The following is an 18,411-nucleotide window of genomic DNA, read 5'->3' as shown; positions in this document are numbered from 1 at the left end:
ACACACTGAATACAGTGGGGTGGGGTTTCTGACGTCATCAGAAGAGAGCCTGACTGGCAGCCCAGTAACATGCTGACCATGCGGGTCTTAAGTGTTTATGTTCTCGTGGGATCTGTAACCAGGGGAAACCGATGTGTTGGGTACACGGCAGGCACACTGGTGTAGCTGCACAGCACCTGCCATGCAGGGTGCCGGAGCAAACCAGCAGGGATACATAGAAGAGGGTGCCCTGCATCCGCTGCACCACTGCTAGACTAACAGTGTAGACTGCCTTGGGGTTCAGTCCAAGCCAAATTCAATATCTTCCAGGCCTATCCGGGTGCTGGGCTCCTCTGGGTACAACGAAGACTGTGCTTCATTCTCAGCTCCATCTCCTGAGGAGTAAGGAGAGAACAAATCAGTACTTGGTAAAGCTGCCCTTCTTGCTGAGCGCCGGTCCAGGCCAGCACAGACTCCTTATGTGCACTTAAGACCCACACAGTCAGCATGTTTACTGGGCTGTAGTCATGTGCTCTGATGAGATCAGAAACCCTACCCCACTGTATTGTGTGTGTGTGTATGGATTGTGTGCACGTCCCCTTGTGCAAGGGGAGCACTGGGAACATAAGCCAAAAGCAGGTACCTAAAATGCACACCCAACCCTTGTGTTTTGTGCTAACTGCCCAGACAGCCTGTGCCTGAACACAGCAGTGAGGTTGTGGATGGTCTGTGGTCCAACCCCTACAGAGCCTCCACAGAGCGTTACCTAGTGGAGTGGCTGCAGGCAGCTGACTGTCTCCACCTTCACTAGACTGGGCAAGTGTGGGGTCACTTGCACAGCTTTGGGGTGGCAGTGGCTGGTTTGACTCTCCCTCTGTCAGCTCATCCTCTCCGAGCTCCTGGATGAGGGGGTGTGAAGATGCTGTGCTGGGGTCTTGACTTTGAGTTTCTAAGTCTGTTGTTGCTGTTGGCATACATATGTCTGCGAAAGGCACCCTGGCTGCCTCTGAGGGGTCTTTGGAGACCGCAAATATGTGTGAGAGGGCGCCTGTGGGGCTTATGGGAGTGCCCTCGAACACGGAGAGGGGCAGCTCCTCCAGCTCCAGGTCACTGTCGTCACTCAAGCTGGAGATGGCCTGGATTTTCCGGATGCCTGTGTCCTGGTGAGAGAACAGGAACTGTGTCTGCTTTTCCTGTGGTCACAATACAGGAAAGCACATGTGGGGTAGAGAAGAAGCAGGCTGGTACAGGATGAACACCTCAGCCTGCTTCACTCACCACACTGTCACACCCACCAACACCTGGGTTCTAGCCTCTGCCACACCCACCAACACCTGGGTTCTAGCCTCTGCCACACCCACCAACACCTGGGTTCTAGCCTCTGCCACACCCACCAACACCTGGGTTCTAGCCTCTGCCACACCCACCAACACCTGGGTTCTAGCCTCTGCCACACCCACCAACACCTGGGTTCTAGCCTCTGCCACACCCACCAACACCTGGGTTCTAGCCTCTGCCACACCCACCAACACCTGGGTTCTAGCCTCTGCCACACCCACCAACACCTGGGTTCTAGCCTCTGCCACACCCACCAACACCTGGGTTCTAGCCTCTGCCACACCCTATAGCCCAGCAACTCTTCAGATTTTGTTCCTGGACAACCTTGGTCCCCCCAGGGCCATGGCCAGTGTGCTTATTTGTGGATATGAGACCTCAAGAAGAGGTCCCCTCTGAAGCCTCTGGGTACAGGTCCAACAGTTGCTTGCTGGCTCCTGGTTATGCCCAGGGAGCGGAGTCGGGTGCCTCACCCGGGTGCTCCTTCCCTCTCTAGCTTTAGTAGATGTTCGGGAGGCGCCCATGGGAACACAGCACACGGCACAATGCTCCCAGCCTCTTTCACACAGCCCGCCAGTAGAACTTGCAAGCCCGAGTCGCTGAAATAAGTCCTTGGTGGGGCCAGAGAGCTGATTTCCCCAGTGAGGTGGAAGTGAGCTGCTCTGCTCAGAAGGGCAGATCACTTTCAGGAGAGATGGTTCTAAAGGAAAGGCACCGTGGTGTACTCCTGTGAGCCCAGTACTGGGAGGCTGAGGCAGGTGAGGGCTGCCTCAAGTTGAGGCCATGCTGGGCTTTAGGGAAGGGATGCTGACCTTTGTCTGGTCTTCCACAGACACATCTGTACCATCAACATCTTCCAAGTCAGGCAGGTCCTGAAAGAGTCAGTGACCACATTGTCATCCAAGACGGTGGGAGAAAGTGTCAACAGGAGACAAGGGAACCTCGCCAAGGCCCCTCCACAGCTCCCACCCATGCCCACCAGACCTCGGCATGCTCAAAGCTACACTGGCACTTCAAGTGTGGGTAATGGAAGAGGGTTTGCAGGCGAGGACAGTAAGATGGTAACAGCTTCTTCACTCTGTTCTGTCACAGGGAACCCAAACTCAAAAGTACCTGTTACACATTAGTCTGGGCCTTGTGTACCTCCTGAAAAATCAGAAAACCACACCACCATTTCCTAGATGTGTGGTCTTGGGCAAGTTGCTTAACCTCTGTTTCTCCATTTCTACTCCGTGATGTTGGGATTATCATACCACCTATTTCCGAACACTCAGTCCATGCCAAGCCTCAAGCAAGGCAGCCTGAGACTCCACCACATCTTCACTGTGCCATGGGTGTCCAGATCTCATTTCAAAGCCTAGGCTTTGGGCAGGCAGAGGGAGCCCCAGCTCACATGGGCGTGCCCTGCTTCCCACTGTTACTCCACTGAATTGCAGCTCTTGGGACAATGTGACAGTGTTTGATTTCTCATGCCTTGCATGCAGGGAATACACTGTATTGTCCTCCAAATGGGAGGAGCTTTGGGGAGCAGTAACATAGCTGTAACATTGCTGGAAGGACCCTAGAGAATCACACCGTGGTGAACCAACAGGAAGCAGAATGGAGACCAGCCGATGAGGTGGCCAGAACCACCTACCAGACTGTGGGTGTGAGGCCCAGCAGACTCCAGTGATACACTCTAGGGCTGGCCACAGAACTGCTTTACACTGTAATGTCCCTGGAACCTCTAGCGTTGCTCTCACAACCCAGGTGAGGTAAATGGACCAGCCTCCAAATCTGAGTCTGAGTAGGGTGACTGGGGTTAAGCCTTGTTGGCTGTGCTATTCCTGCTCCCTGGGGGACTCCTGATACAGTGAGGGCCACAAACGTATCACCCCACCCTCAGCGAAGCCCACTGCTCACATCGATGAAAAGCTTCTCCTTGGTCTCCAGGGCAATGGCCTCTGTGTCTTCCGTTCTGGCCCCATCAGTAGCTTCCACTGGAGATGTGACCTCTGAAGAAGAGCAGTGAGAAGTTACTGGCCCAGCACTGGTTTCAGATACAAAGGTTAGAGTGTCAAGCTAGCAGTTATTGTGGAAGAACAGACCTTCCGGGAAAGGAAAAGAGAGACAGGAAGAAGCTGGCCCTATTGTGACAGGAGGAGAGTCTTAAGACCACAGAAGCCACCGATCCCAGAGTAGACAGCCTGACTGCCGGCAGGAAAGGGATGTTCTCAGAACAAGTGCTGGTTCCAAAGCCCAGGAGGCCAGCCCTGGTGGAGGCCTCTATGTGAGCCTGCATTGCCTGTCCACCAAGTATATGGCCACCTGCTCTCCAGGGTTAGGGCTGTGACGTTAACACAGCAAGGCTGCCTGGCTGGGCAGAAGTACTGTGAGTCCTCCTCTGCCAGACCCTTCTTGCCAAGTTCCAAAACCTTGTCCCTGTGTGATCTATCCACTCATACTGCCACCTCAGTGGGCACATGGAGGAGTGGCTGAGCCAGGAAGTCCCTCTTGACCAGCAGATCCATTTGTGACATTTGTATAGGAGGCGGTGAGACAGTCCTGTACCTTCAAACACCAGCCACCGAGCATCCATGTGCATAAGGCCATGGGACAAGCAAGACCTTTGCTGAACAGAAACATTTTCCCAGGAGCTCAAAACAACAGGCAGGCTAAGCCTCTGACAATTCGCCTTCCACATGCCCTGAGCTAGAGACAGCGAGCCTTCCCTAGTTGTATAAGCAACAACCAAAGCAAGGCAGGTGCCCAGACAGACGTTTCGGCACAGAACCCTGTCAAAGCCAGAAGAACCATAGCGTACCTGATAAGCATGCATGGCGGGGCACCGAAAACAGGTTTCTCTGGTGGCTGTGGCTCTCCAGGACATACCCTGCCTGCACCCTCTCACCACCCACAATCACCCACCCACCCAACTTGGCTCCTGCCTCTCTTGCTGCACACACAGCCTGGGATACCTGAGCTCCCTGCCTCTCCTCTCTAGACTGCCCTTGCACGCCTCCCGCTGCACTGTCCTGTATTTCCTGCCTCTCTCAAGCCTGAGAAGCCTGAATCCCCACACTGGAACCACTAACCCTAAGGTCCTGGGAACAGCCAGAAGTCCTCCTGCCCCCACTCCCCAAGCTCACACCTCCTGTAAAGGACTTGGATATTCAGGGCTTTTTGAAGGTGTGGCAGAATAAAGACGTATGGCTGTTCTTAGTTCAGAATGTTGGCGTTTGGCTGTGTGGACTCGAGACTGAAAGAAAGCCCAGCTGGGTGGGTTGCTTAGGCTCTACCCTGGCCCAGGCCCCTTCACTTGCACGGCAATTCCTGCAGCCCTGGCACCCATTCCTTTACAACCCCTAGTGAGAACACAGCACTTCCAGACTACTTTAAGTGGCAGGGCCTGCTTTCTGGGCCAGACCTCACACTCTGTCAGGTTGGGGCTCTAACTACAGCCTAGAGCCATCTGAGAGGGAAGCCTACAGCAAAGGACTTATAGGTTAGACGTGTAGGTTAGACGGGCCTGAGGGCCTGTCCGTGAGGGGCTGTCTTGATTGGTATGAGAGGATGCAGTCCACTTTCCAAAGCACCACTCCCTGGGCAGGCAGCCCTGAGCAGTATAAGAAAGGTAGATGAGCATGGGCCAGGGCCAGAGCCAGCAAGCAGTGTTCCTCTGTATTTCCTGCTGGAGTTCCTACCCTGACATCCTCAGGAATGACGTGACTTGGAAGTGAAAGCTGAGTAAACCCTTTCCCTCTCTCTTTGATTTTGGTAAGAGTGTTTTACCACAGCAACAAAAAGCAAAGTAGAACACGGTCTCCTTCTAGGACCTGGGGCTCATGGATAGGTTGGCTGGCCAGAGAGTTCCAGAGATCTACCTGTCTGTCTCTCCAGCTCTACATTTTTAATGAGTCTAACATTTACAATGAAAGCTGCTCTCTGGGCTGTGGGGCCAGAGCAGGTCCTGAGTGCTTGTTTGGTAGCACCATTCCTTTTGTGTCAAAACACACTTGTTGTGTACAAGGTCAGGGGCCATAGCTATGTACGGGGTCAGGGGCCATATCTGTGTGCAGGGTAGGGGTCATACCTATACAGGGTCAGGGGCCATACCTGTGCAGGGTCAGGGGCCACAGCTGTGCAGAGTCAGGGGCTGTCCTCTTTGGTCTCAGCTGCCTTACCTTCAGGGGTGACCACCACAGGTGTCTGGGTGTGAGCCAGGTTCCCGGACAGGTCTGCATCTTCCACTGCTCTATTCCCCACCACCACAGACAGCTCCTCTCCTTCTCCTGGCTTCTCTGGAAACAGTTCATCTTTGGCCTCAAAGCTCTCTTTCACAAACGACTCCATCTTCTGCTGGGTTTCCCCCTTGGGAGGCTTTTCCTGAGCCTCTGGGCTAGTGGGGATACTCTTTTCACTCTCTGGCAGAGGTGTCTCCCCTAGAGAGGAAAAGTCCAGAGTTGAGGTTGGAGCTCTGCCTAAGGTTTGGCTGGTACAAGGATGAGCTGTTAAGTTGACTGGGGGGAAGTCTTGCTGATAAAGGTCAAAGGTCACAGTGAGTGTGCCTCCAGGGCCACACAGGCTGACAGCTGCTCCCTTGTCCCAGGAAGGATCCAGGAATCTGTGAAAGGCCCTAGCCCTGCCCAACATGTCTATGCCTGCTACACTACACCACACACACCCCCACACACACAGTGATCATAACATTAAAAAATTAAAAACTCATCCCATGAATTTTGGCTTGGGGTAAGACAGAACTTTCAACATGCTTTGAAGGCGTCCTAGGTGTGCCTCTGCCCTTTTGTGCTGTGTCCTCCTGGCAGTCAGAGCCCTCAGCCCCACAACTGTGAGACTACAGGAAACCCTGACTATGATGCCCTTCCTGAAAGCCAGAAGATGTGTCAGATTCCCTAGGGTGGAGTTGTTGATGCTAAGGAGCCCCACGTGGGTGCTGGCCATCGAACCTGGGTCCTCTGGAAGAGCAGCCAGTGCTTAACTGCCGAGCCATCTCTGCAGCGCCCAGGGTCTAATTCTTTATGCAAAACCTGCACACACTCATTTTATTAACATGCACATCAGTTTTCCTCATTAAATGAGAGAACTGCATGTCCACCAAAGAACCGTTCTCACACTAATTTCTCTGATCCATCTGCAGTAAATGTCTGACCTTTGTATGGTTCCTAGACCATACACCAGGGTCATGTGAAAAGGGTCACACTCTGCAGCTATGGGCTGGGGCGCACCTCTGTCTCTTGCCTTCTTCCGTTCCTCGGCCCGCCGCTTGATCATGGCCAAGGCTTCCAGGCTGTCTGTTATCTTCTTGTGTTCCCTGCTCTCCCACTGGTGACGCTCTTCCTTCTCGGCAGCATACCCGCCTCGGGCCCAGGCCTCTGCACACGCCCTGGGGAAGGACAGAGGACAGAACTGGGGGCTGGGTGTGGGCACATGCTGTCCACACCTGAGCCGTGAGTTCCAGGCCAGCCGAGGAGGTGTGAGACCCTGAGAGGCAGGGGAGTGAGAAGAAGGGATACAGAAGGAGGATATTGAACGGAATTAACTCTTTTAAAGATGTGTTTATATTTCATTTTATGCATATGTATGTATCCCATAAAAATGCAGGTGACATCAGAATCCAGAAGAGGGCTCCTCCTGGAGCTGGAGTTACAGGTAGTTATAATCTGTGTTGGGAACCCAATCAGAGTGGTTTGCAAGAACAGCAAATGTTCTCAACTCTGAGCCATCTCTCTATCAGGTTCCCTACAACTTGTAAATGTTAAAAAAAATTACAAACTTATGCTGTCTGGCCAATGTGTTCGTTCCTTGGCCTTGTGCCTGTCTGTACACACGTGTGCAGATGCACATGTGAATTCATGCATGGAGGCCAGGGCATGACCTTGGTGTCTTTCCCCTTCAGGCACCATTCACCTGTTTTTAGGCAGGGTCTCTCCCTGGGACCTGAAGCCCCCCGAGTAGGCTAGGCTGCTTGGCCAGGGTATTCCAGGAACACTGTCTCCACCTCTCCAGAACTGGGGTGGCAGGGCCTACCACAGTGCCCAGCTCTTCATGTGGGTTCTGGGGCCAAATTTAACTTCTCATGCTTATGAGGGAAGCACTTTACTACTAACTGAGCCATCTCCTCAGCCCCTCAACTCACTCATTTCTTCAGTCAAGAAGCTGGAGATGGTCCAGTGGCTCAGTGGTTAAGAGCGCTTGCTGTTCTTGTAGAATTCAGCACTCCCATTGGGTGGTTCCCAAATGCCTGGAACTCCAGCTCCAGGGATCGAATGCCCTCTTCTGGCCTCACCAGGCAGCTATGTATACATGGTGCTCGCGCACACACACACACACACACACACACACACACACACACAGACACACACACACACATACACACACACACACACACACACACACACACACACAAGTAAATCTTTAAAAAAAATGTTAGAATTCACTTACTAATCTTATGTCAACTTGGTTCCATCAGTTTTAACAAGTGTCCCCAAGGATGCGAGGTGTTCATACCGGGAAACTGCTTTTCCTTCACCCAAAACTGCTTCTTTCGAAAAGTACACTATGGTTTTAATGAGCAGAGGCACAAAGCCAGCGTTTCCCAAAGAACAGGGGACAACAGGCAGTGCATAAGGAAAACCTGGCCCCCAGGGAGGTGCCAGTCACAAGCCTGACAAGCCTGCACCTTGCCTCCCACAGATAGAATAAAAATGTGACTTTGGCAAGGATGAGAAAACTCAGATCCTCTCACAATGCTGAAAAGAAAAGAAGACAGTGAGGCCGCTTAGGAAAACCATTTGTGGCCCTTCAGAGGCCCAGCATGAAGTTGCCATCAGGCCTATCACTTCTATTCCTTTACCTTCTCCGAGGGGAGCAAAGCCAAGCCCACACAAGAATGTGCATGCAAATGCCCCCAGAAGCATTATTCACAAGATTTAAAACAAAAACAAACAAAAAAACTGAAGACAAGAGCCAGTGAGATGCCTCAGCAGGGAAAGGAGTTTGCTCCTAAGCCTGATGACCTGAGGTCAGTGTTCAGTCCCCAGGATCTGCACAGTGCAAGCTGACCTCTTCTGGAAGCAGGTAGGCCATGATACACATGCACGCACACACTCGCACGTACACACATACACACACACACACACACACACACACACACACACACACACACGCACGCACACACAGAGTAATTATAAAACAGTAAAGATTTGGAGCTGAAGAGATGGCTCAGTGGTTAAGAGCACTGACTGCTCTTCCAGAGGCCCTGAGTTCAATTCCCAGCAACCACATGGTGGCTCGCAATCATCTGTAATGGGATCTGATGCCCTCTTCTGGAGTGTCTGAAGACAGCGACACCGTACTGGTGTGTATAAAATAATAAATAAGTAAATCTTTAAATAAAAAAAAAAGACTCTGTGGGCAAGCACCCATTCCAGTGGTGGGCAGTGAAGGTGCCACTAATGGGTCCGACAGGATTTACAGATGTGAGAGAATGCTCAGAAATCAGGAAACCTGAAAGTCAAACGAGTGTTGATAACAAGCAATCAAATGCACGCAGCGCTGGCCCTTTCTTACCTGTCCTTGGGGAAAACCGGCCTGTCGTCCAGATAAGTCAAGTGCTTCAGTCGGACAGTGACCGTCCTGCGGTAGTTAGGGATGTGTTTGGTCACTGGGTTCCCCATCAGGTTCAGCACACGCTACAAAGCAACATGCAGGGCCAAACTGATTATCAAAGCCAGCCAATCAGGGCCTGTGGGTAAGGGCACTTGCTGCCAAGGCTGACGACCTCAGTTCAATCCCCAGAACTGACAGGGTAGAAGGAGAGAACCAACTCCTGAACATTGTCCTGTCACCTCTACATGCATTCCCTGCCCAATATATACACACACATAAACACAACATGCAACACACACACACACACACACCCCACAGTGTTTGTAATGATAAAACCCAAGATCATCATATCATGTGCCCTCAGAATAACACCTCAATTAATTTTCCTGAGGAAAACAAAGTCCCATGTGGTGGTGTGGAGACAGGACCATGAGGGGCTCTCCTGTGCTGGGCACTGGAGCTGTACAGACTGCTCAGCCGCCCACTTATCCACCGGGAAGGTTCCGCCGGAGCTGCACTGGAGAGCATCCCCAAAGCCCTCCTCAGCTCAGTGCTTCTGTTAGCTTTATTCATTTCCCAACCTCTCTTACTGAAGCACACTTCGATCTAATGGTTTCTGGTTCTTCCTACCTGAGACACATTGCAAGAAAATATTTGAAGGGCAACAGATAAGAATCAAAGCCTGAGGGAGGACTGGCTTAGTTAGCTCCTTGAGACCTTGTTCTCTAAACATAGAAACATTAACAAAACACACAAAGAGGCACGGCTGGGTTGGATGTACAGGGCGCTGGAGAGGACTTTCCCACTGGGTGCCAGATCCCCTGGGGGTCAGAATACAGTAAGGAAAGTTGACCCAGCAATGGCAGTGCCCCTCTCCCCTGGCCAGATGTGTACCTTCTGACCTCTGCCTGAGGAGGCTCAGTGGGCTAATAATCATTTTGGAGTCTGTTTGCTTGATCACACCAGATATTTTCATATCTACACTGGCTTATATTGCTGGGGAAATATATTCATATTAGATGCAAATGAATTAGCTTTGAACTTGCCATGCGTTTCAGTATCCCATTATTGTGAACAGACACCGTGACCATGCAACTCTTATAAAGAAGAGCATTTAACTTGGGCTCGCTTATAATCTCAGAGGTTTCGTCCATTGTCACTATGGCATCATGCAGGCAGACATGGTGCTGGAGAGTTCTACATCTGGATAGAGACACTGGGCCCGACATGAGCATTTGAAACCCCAAAGCCCACCAACGAGACCAAGGCTACTCCAAGAAGGCCATGCCTGCTAATCCCCGTGAAGCAGTGCCACTCCCTAATGATCAAGCACTCAAATACACACGCCTGTGGGAGCCCAGCAAGGTTCTCAACAGGAAGCAGAAGTATTCCAGATGTAGGTGAGAAGGACTGCATTGTACTGGGGAAGGGGGTGGGGGATACAGCATCCCAAAAAATGGTCAGGTGACCAGTTTTAACTGGTGTCAGGGTGCACCTATGTTCCCAGCACTTGAAACACAAAGTCAGGAGAAGTCAAGGTCATTCTCCCCAACACAGAGAGTTTAAGGCCAGTCTCAGCTACATGAAACTCATCTCAAAACCCAAAACAGCAGCCTCCAGTGCTAGCAGAGTGATCAGGACGAAGCTAGAGCTATGTGAGATTGGCATCCGGTTATGCAGCATTCACTGGTACCCGGGGTGTGAGAGATTCCATCCAGAAAAGTTATGTGGAGCTGAAGAAGGCGAATGCTGGCCTGCCCATTCTAATCTGAGAACGTTTGGAGGTGTAGCCCAAGCTCTGGTCCCACTACACTTTCAGCCAAGAGAAGAATGTGTCTCTGAAAATCTGAGCACTGATGAGGTGACTGGAACCATGGAGAATGTGCTAAGTGACAAAGCCTGAAGTGTCTTCACAGAGGACAGTGGCAAGAGCACATGGAACCCGGCTCTATTGGACTGAAGACGGTGTAGGGAAACATGCTCTTCTGTTCCTCAGAAAGCTTATGCTGTCCAGCATTGCTTCAGAAAAACAACAAGACTGAAGTGTCCTTGTTGTCCCATTTCCCCTCTGCCAGCCCCCAGGTTTCCTCCTCAGTACCTCAGAATGTGATTATATTTGCAGACATGATCATTGACAAGGTAACAGAGGGAGGTTGTTAGGCCCCAACTGCCTGACTGGAATCCTTGTAAGAGGAGACGGTGTGTAAAGAACAGAGAGAGAGAGAGAGAGAGAGAGAGAGAGAGAGAGAGAGAGAGAGAGAGAGAGAGAATGAAAGCAAAGACTGACTTAGACCTGACACTACAGTGATACAAACAGAGCAAAGCCTCATAGGTTCTAGCAGAAGTGGTGAGGATCTCAACACACTGTGAAATAACCAGAACCCGTTCTGTCCAGGTGTGTGTGTGTGTGTGTGTGTGTGTGTGTGTGTGTGTGTGTGTGTGTGTGTGTGTGAGATTTAGTAGATACTTCCTAGGAACTATCAAATATAGCCACTGCGATGTTTTAAATAGAAGGAAACTTCCTACCAGGTGTCATCTGCCGTTTGAGAAACCAAGTTAAAAGCACTGTTCTGCAGCTTTTTCTCCCAGCTTGAAATATCCCCACAGGATAGGGGTTGGGGATTTAGCTCAGTGGTAGAGCGCTTGCCTGGGAAGCGCAAGGCCCTGGGTTCGGTCCCCAGCTCCGGAAAAAAAAAAAAAAAAAAAAGAAATATCCCACAGGGGATACAGGTGGGGCTCAAAAGACCTAAGGAAACATAAAGGCACAAGAAGTAAACAAAACTAAAACTCCTAAGTCTCAGAAAGCTGAAACTTAAAGGGCCCAGGTCTTGGCTATCTGCTGAGGTTGTGTGGAAGATCCTCAGGTCCAGCTGAGAGCAGCCTGCAAGCCATCAGGGAAAGCAGCTCTCAGGAGTGTCACCATGCTGCCCAGCGATACAAGCTTTGAGTCACCCATGCTCCTGTACTAGGGTTTACTAGGATTTAAGTGGAGTCTGCTCTCTGACAGTGCCCCATTAAGGACATCCAGATAGTTGTTCAAGTCCTCCCGGGGGGGGGGGGGGGGAGTCACATAACTATTAAAAGGGAAAAGGAAGGGACGGAGGGAGGGAGGGAGGGGAAGGGAAGGGAAAGAAGGAGGGTGATGTTTCTGAAGCATACCCTGAAGCACACGGTCTGTGGCATGTACTTACCAGACAGGGCATGGTCTCAAGCACGCTCAGGATCTCGGGGTCACTCAGCGAGTTGTGGGAGAGGTCGAGGACACAGAGTTGCAGACACTCCCTGAGGTGCTCAATGTCTGCCACGGTCTCCAGGCGGTTGTGGGCCATTTGCAGAGTGTTAAGGACCGGCAGACAGGCTGGAGGGGAGGCGGCACAGGTGAGCATGTGTGTCACCTGCTCCCGGCCCACATACTCTCAGCTGGGATGCGGCGGAGCAGGGCTGCTAAACTTACAGAGGTTCTCAATGGTCTTGATGTAGTTGTTGCTCAGGTTGAGGGCGTCCAGCTTCTGGAGCGGCTCCAGGTTTTCGATCTTGTGCAACAGGTTCACTTGCAGGAAGAGGCAGCGCAGCTCGCTCTGGGCCTGCAAATTCTCGATCCTCTGGATGCCGTTGCACTCCAGCCAGAGGCAGCGCAGGCCCGTGTACTCCTCCAGGTTCTCAATGCGGTCAAAGCCTGGCAGGGAGGGGCTGGTGAGGCTCCGGTCTCTGCAATTCTCATGTTGGAGAACATTACCTCCAGGGTGTTAAGAGAAGGAGCCTTGTGTGGGTGGGGGTGTCTGTGGGAGGAGTTTATGACGGTGAGGCCTGCGCAATGAGAGACTGCCTGGCAGAGTGGCACACAACAATGATCTCAGCTCCCTTTGAGGCTATCACAAGTTCAAGACCACCTTGGGCTGTAGACTGAGGTCACAGACAGAAGTCTCCATCCATGACTTTTTTTTTTTTTTTGAGTCTGGGTGTCTCTATGTCAGTGGTTCTAAACCTTCCTAATGCTGAGACCCTTTAACACAGTTCCTCATGTTGTGGTGACCCCCAACCATAAAATTATTTTCTTGCTACTCCATAAGTTATAATTTTGCTACCTTATGAATTGTAAATTAAATACATGTGTTTTCCAATGGTCTTGGTCTACCTCTGTGAAAGGGTCACTTGACACTCCCGAATGGATTGAGAACCATTGCTGCATGTAGTCCTGGCTATTCTGGAACTTGCTATGTAGACCAGGCTGGCCTAGAATTCAGGGAAATCTGACTACCTCTGCCTCCCAAGTGCTGGGATTAAAGGTATGTGCCAGCATGCACAGCTAGTAACAGCTTTTCTCTGCAAAGCCACCCGCCCCCCATTTTTTTACTTCTAGCATGGGAGACTGAACTCAAGGCCTCAGGCCTGGTGTGAACCACATCTAAGCCTTCTTATCTTCGTCACCGCTGAGCTAGTCTTTGTGCCTCTGTGTGTCTTCTTCCTGCTTTCTGACATTGGTCTCTCTTTCTCTGGCCCACCTTCCAGTTCTGACCCATGCTGCCCCCTCACTAGAAAAAGCCCATCTGCTCCCTCAGTTCCTCCAGCAGCAGTCTCAAGTCAGCCTCTCTCTTTTGTTCCTGCCACCTACCAGCAGCTGGGGTCCCTGTGACATCCTTATCACTAAGTCCTGCTGTTAATCTTTTCTCTCCTTGACCTCTCAAAGGTCTCTGCCCCATTTTCCCATTCTGACCTTGCACCAACCCCCCAACCTTATCACAGGCCCTTGTGTTGATACAAAAAGAAGAGGGTGGCCCTGAGATGACAGATAAGGCAGAAACCTGGCATGTGTCACTTCTGGTATTGGGATCCCTATTCCCATCTTGTTCTTTCTCTTGGCAGCTTGCACTAGGTTGAGCTAGCAGTCAGTGAGAGGCTTGCATGGTGGGGAACTGAGGTTGTGGCTCATGGCTGCTTTCCAGCCTCAGCCCAGGTTTCAGGTAATTGAGGGCACTTGGCAATTTCACCATACCTCAAGAGGGACCCCAAGCCAGAACTACCCAGCTAATCACCCACAGATCACCATCGTTCTTCAGAACCTATGTAAGATAATGTGTTGGAAGTTGCTGCGTTTCAGGGTGACTTATTAGCTAGTGACATATAACTAAGTTATATGTCTTTCTCAGTCTAAATCCACCAGCCTGACATACTGGCTCCTCTTCCTCCCTCTCCCTCAGTCTCTGCCCCTCCAGGATCTGTTGTTCTAACCACGGCTATGCTCAGATGCCAGTTGGGGATTTCAGAGAGGGCAGAAGTGAGGAGACAGGTAGAGCGTCCTTCCAAACTCTAAGGCCTGAGTACTCCTGAGCCTGGTGTGCCTCCCTGCACAGCATCCTCCTCCCTATGGCTGCTCACTCAGGACCGTGCCACCTTACAGGACTCCTAAACCATCCTTGCTACATCCACCTCTGGATTCCCAGCACCGAGAAAGTCCCATGCATGGAAGGCTCTCGGGAAAGATCTCCTAAATAAATTCACAGACAAATAGATGAGAGACAAGAGCAGGTCAGCCTTCACTCTGCGCCCCAACAGAGAGCTGGAGATCCTGGTCATCACTGGTCAGAATGGTCCTAGCTCAGCTGCAGATGTGGAGCTGGACACCAAGCCCAAGTCCCTAGGATGCCATCCTCTGTACCTCTGCACTCAGAGAGGACCAAAGACTCTCATCCCCTGTCTTCTAACTTAATTGTCTGTCCTTCACAATACACCTATCCCAAGTCCATGGTTCACAACTGCCCCTACTGCTATAAAACAAATGTCCAGTCCTGAGGCAGCTGTGCTGACTGGAGCCTGAACTGCCAGCATGTAGGAGATTGAGGCAAGGCCACAAGTTCAAGACTAGCATGGCCATTATAACAAACTCCTACTTGCACCTCCCCCCACCCCACACACACAGAGACAGAGACAGACAGGGACAGAGAGACAAAGAGATTGTGATTAAATTAACTAGTTATGTGCCTTGTGGCACAGGCCTGGAATCCCTGCTACTCGGTTGAGTGAGGCAGGAGGATGAGGTGAGAAGTAAGTTCAAGGCCAGCGGGGCAGTCTGGTGAGCCTTCAATACAAAGGGGAAGGTGGGCCAGCTGGGGTTGTATCTGGGGCAGTGCGCTTGCTTGGCATGTTTGAGGCTCTGGGTTCCATCCCCTATTTTGCAAGGAAAAAGAAAAATCAAGCAACCGAAGAAGGGGGGCGGCTCCTCTGTACTCCGATGGCCCCTCTGGGACCTGGGTTAAGACCAGGTCACTGACGTAGTGTCTGAGCATAAAGATGACCTCTGCAAGCCACCGACCCCCCTCTCTGCCAGACACTGGTTAGGGGCTCGCCTGGGACTCACCCTTAAAGTGCAAATACAGGGTGTCGTTCAGGGCCGGGGTGACGTACAGCTTGTGCTGCTTACAGAGCTTTTGGAGGAACTGCTTCGTCATCCTGAGAAAGCAAAACACAAGATGCTCACTTCAGCCTGCCCTCTGCGGAAAACAGTTCAAGGTTTGCATTCGGTTCGCTTTGGTTTGGAGACAGGGTCTCCTTCAGGAGCCCAGGTCAGGCCAGGTCAGCTGGGAACTCACTAGGGAACCCAGGCTGGCCTCCAGATTGTGGTTCTCTTGCCTCTGCCATGGCTGGGATTGCTACCGTGAACCATGGCGCCTGCTTAGGCTCTTTCCTACGTGCGTTCTGTCTAAAGTTCTGAATCTGAAGCCTCACATTGGGTCTCCTCCTTCTCCCATTTCCTTTGGTCTGACTCTGTGTGTTTGTGTGTGTGTGTGTGTGTGTGTGTGTGTATGTGTGCGCGCGAGCGCGCGTGCAAAAGGTCACACGGAGGCCGGAGGTGACATCAGCCACCTTCCTCTGTCATATCTGCCATAGCTTTTGAACTATGAACTATGAACTATGAACTCACTCTCTCTTTGAACCTGGAGACTACTGATTCGGGTAGACTGGCTGCCGAGTGAGGACCAGGCCTCCCGCCTGGCTCAGCCTTCCCTCTATTACAGATGTAGAGAGAGGTGCCTGGGTGTTTGCATGGGCACTGGGGATTCTGATTTAAGTCCTTATCCACACATCCCAGCACCCTCTCCTCCTTTTTTTTTTTTTTTTTTTTTTTTTTTTTTATAGCTCTTAGGACTTCACCCAATATCGTTGCTTTCAGCATTTTAAAAAGCCTGCCCTGTCTGGCTAATGGAAACACTTGGAGCAGTGTCATCAGCAAGACTGGTGTGAGCCAGGCGCGGTACCTGCACCTCTGTTTGCTTCTTTTTTTTTTTTTTTTTTTTTTTTTTTAAAGATTTATTCATTTATTATTTATAAGTACACTGTAAGTATCTTCAGACACACCAGAAGGGGGCATCAGATCTCTTTACAGATGGTTGTGAGCCACCATGTGGTTGCTGGGAATTGAACTCATGACCTCTGGAAGAGCAGTCGGGTGCTCTTAACCGCTGAGCCATCTCTCCAGCCCTGTTTGCTTCTTTTAATCTGCACTGGTGCTGTGCTTGCCTGCAGTCTGTGTGAGGGTGCTGGATCCCCTGGAAATGGAGCACAGACAGCAGTGAGCTTCCGTGTTGGTGCTGGGAATTGAACCAGGGTCCTGTGGAACAGCAGCCATGGCTCTTAATCACTGAGCCATCTCTCCAGCCCCAGTGGTGCACAATTGTAATGCCAACACCCAGGAGACTGAGGCAGGAGGTTCACGAGGTTGAAGTCCAGCCTGGGCTATAGAGTGAGACCCTGTCTGTCTCAATATAGGGGCAGGGGAGATGACAAGATGTCTCAGTGGGTGAAATCAAAGCCTGAAGACTGAGCTTGACCCCCTGGACTCTGCAGATTGTCTCCTGACCTCCATGTGTGTGCCATGGCGCATGTCTGTGCACGCTTGTTCTCGTATTCTTCCCTGACATTAGTGATGAATGCATTTTCCCAAAACAGAACTAGGGTCCATGTGGCGACATGATAAGATGGCTCAGTGGTTAAGAGTGTTTGCTGCTAGGGCTGGGGATTTAGCTCAGTGGTAGAGCGCTTACCTAGGAAGCACAAGGCCCTGGGTTCGGTCCCCAGCTCCGAAAAAAAGAACCAGAAAAAAAAAAAGTGTTTGCTGCTCTTGCAGAGGGCATGAGGCGAGTTCCCAGTACTCACTTCAGGCAGCTCCCAGACACTTGTAATTCTAGCTCTGGGGATCCCAACACTCTCTTTTGGTCTCCGTGGCTATCTGCACACACATGCACACATAAGTAAATACAACTAACACACCCTCCTCCTCCTCCTCCTCCTCTTACTCTTAAGGGGCTACTGCTGTTTCTCTCCTGCTCTGGGCAGGCTCCTCAGACACTGTCTGCCCAAGAGGCTGAGTGGCTACTACTGTGTGCCTCCCTTGGCAGCTTGCTTGATGTTCTGCACAACACACCTGGGGCCCCGATCATCTCTGTCATCTCTCGAGTGGGTAAAGAGGCCATCTGACCCATTGTCACCGCTCGGTTGCTGCTGACTTTGGCAGGATGTTGTACAAGGACCCACACATGTTTCCTTGGTCTCATTAATTTCTGTAAAATAAAAAATGTGTCAGTCTGTAAAGATCAAAAAATTCAAGGACAGGTATGGTAATTCCAGTACCCAGGAGGGCTGAGGAAGGAGAATCTCCTCTCCATTGGGTTTTGGGTTTGACGTCAGCCTGGGCTACATAGTGAGACACCAAAATAAAGCGAAAAACAAACCTGGGCTCTCGTGTTTTTGATTTTTGTAAACAGGAACTTGTGCTTTTGTGGAACTAGTTTTCATACCCACATATGTTCCTGAAAATGACCTCTACTGATGGATGGAGCTGCTGGCACACTGCTTTCAAGTCAGGAGAAGAACTCTTTGGGTTCTGCAAACAATCCCTTAAAGACAGTCGCATCGCTAAAAGATTACAGCTGTTACAAACAACACAGAGTGAACATCTCTGTCCACATTTTATGCTCTCCTGTGCAGTTTTTAGAGAGGATCAGCCTAAAAGTGACATTTACAAAGTCATTAAGAACGTTGTAATGGGGCTGGAGAGATGGCTCAGTGGTTAAGAGCCCTGACTACTCTTCCAGAGGTCCTGAGTTCAATTCCCAGCAACCACATGGTGGCTCACAACCATCTGTAAAGAGATCTGATGCCCTCTTCTGGTGTGTCTGAAGACAGCTACAGTGTACTTATATATAATAAATGAATAAATCTAAAAAAAAAAAAAAGAACGTTGTAATGGAGAGATGATGGAGAGATGGCTTAATCATTAAGAGTGCATGTTACTCTCCCAGAGAACCAGAGAATTTAGTTCTCAGCACCTACGAGGCAGCTCACGACTGCCTCTAACTCCCCATAACTCCACTTCCAGGTGGTCTGATACCTTCTTCTGGCCTTCTTGGGCACCCACACACATCATAGAAACCAGACCCTCAGAAAACAGGAAGCTAAGTAGAGTTGTGCTTAAAGACAATTCTAGTTTAGAAG

The 18,411-nt window shown here is 50.9% G+C and overlaps 1 protein-coding gene and 1 pseudogene across 4 annotated transcripts in view; one reads left to right on the top strand and one right to left on the bottom strand.

Annotated features, from left to right (window-relative positions):
* Window positions 1-65: 65 nt before the first annotated feature.
* Dnaaf1 (dynein, axonemal, assembly factor 1) overlaps window positions 66-18,411 on the bottom strand; it is a 28,084-nt gene continuing 9,738 nt past the window's right edge. For 2 of the 4 annotated variants that reach the window (XM_017601323.3, NM_001014154.1), the window contains 11 exons: window positions 17,342-17,477; window positions 15,278-15,369; window positions 12,377-12,598; window positions 12,114-12,280; window positions 8,884-9,005; window positions 6,540-6,697; window positions 5,478-5,735; window positions 3,217-3,308; window positions 2,127-2,186; window positions 746-1,139; window positions 66-374 (listed from right to left, as the gene is read on the bottom strand). In XM_017601323.3, the coding sequence (XP_017456812.1) occupies window positions 280-374; window positions 746-1,139; window positions 2,127-2,186; window positions 3,217-3,308; window positions 5,478-5,735; window positions 6,540-6,697; window positions 8,884-9,005; window positions 12,114-12,280; window positions 12,377-12,598; window positions 15,278-15,369; window positions 17,342-17,477 (1,796 nt within the window). In that variant the 3' untranslated portion in view covers window positions 66-279. Of the gene's footprint in view, window positions 1,140-2,126; window positions 2,187-3,216; window positions 3,309-5,477; window positions 5,736-6,539; window positions 6,698-8,883; window positions 9,006-12,113; window positions 12,281-12,376; window positions 12,599-15,277; window positions 15,370-17,341; window positions 17,478-18,411 lie in introns of all 4 variants that reach the window. The other 2 variants (XM_063278144.1, XM_063278145.1) reach the window with 1 other exon arrangement.
* On the top strand, window positions 10,505-10,998 carry Ndufa2-ps3 (NADH:ubiquinone oxidoreductase subunit A2, pseudogene 3; annotated as a pseudogene).

Source organism: Rattus norvegicus, chromosome 19, assembly GCF_036323735.1.
Source record: "Rattus norvegicus strain BN/NHsdMcwi chromosome 19, GRCr8, whole genome shotgun sequence".
Classification (NCBI taxonomy): Eukaryota; Metazoa; Chordata; class Mammalia; order Rodentia; family Muridae; genus Rattus; species Rattus norvegicus.
Note: the sequence above shows the minus strand (reverse complement) of the source record. Positions and strands in the feature narration are given on the sequence as shown.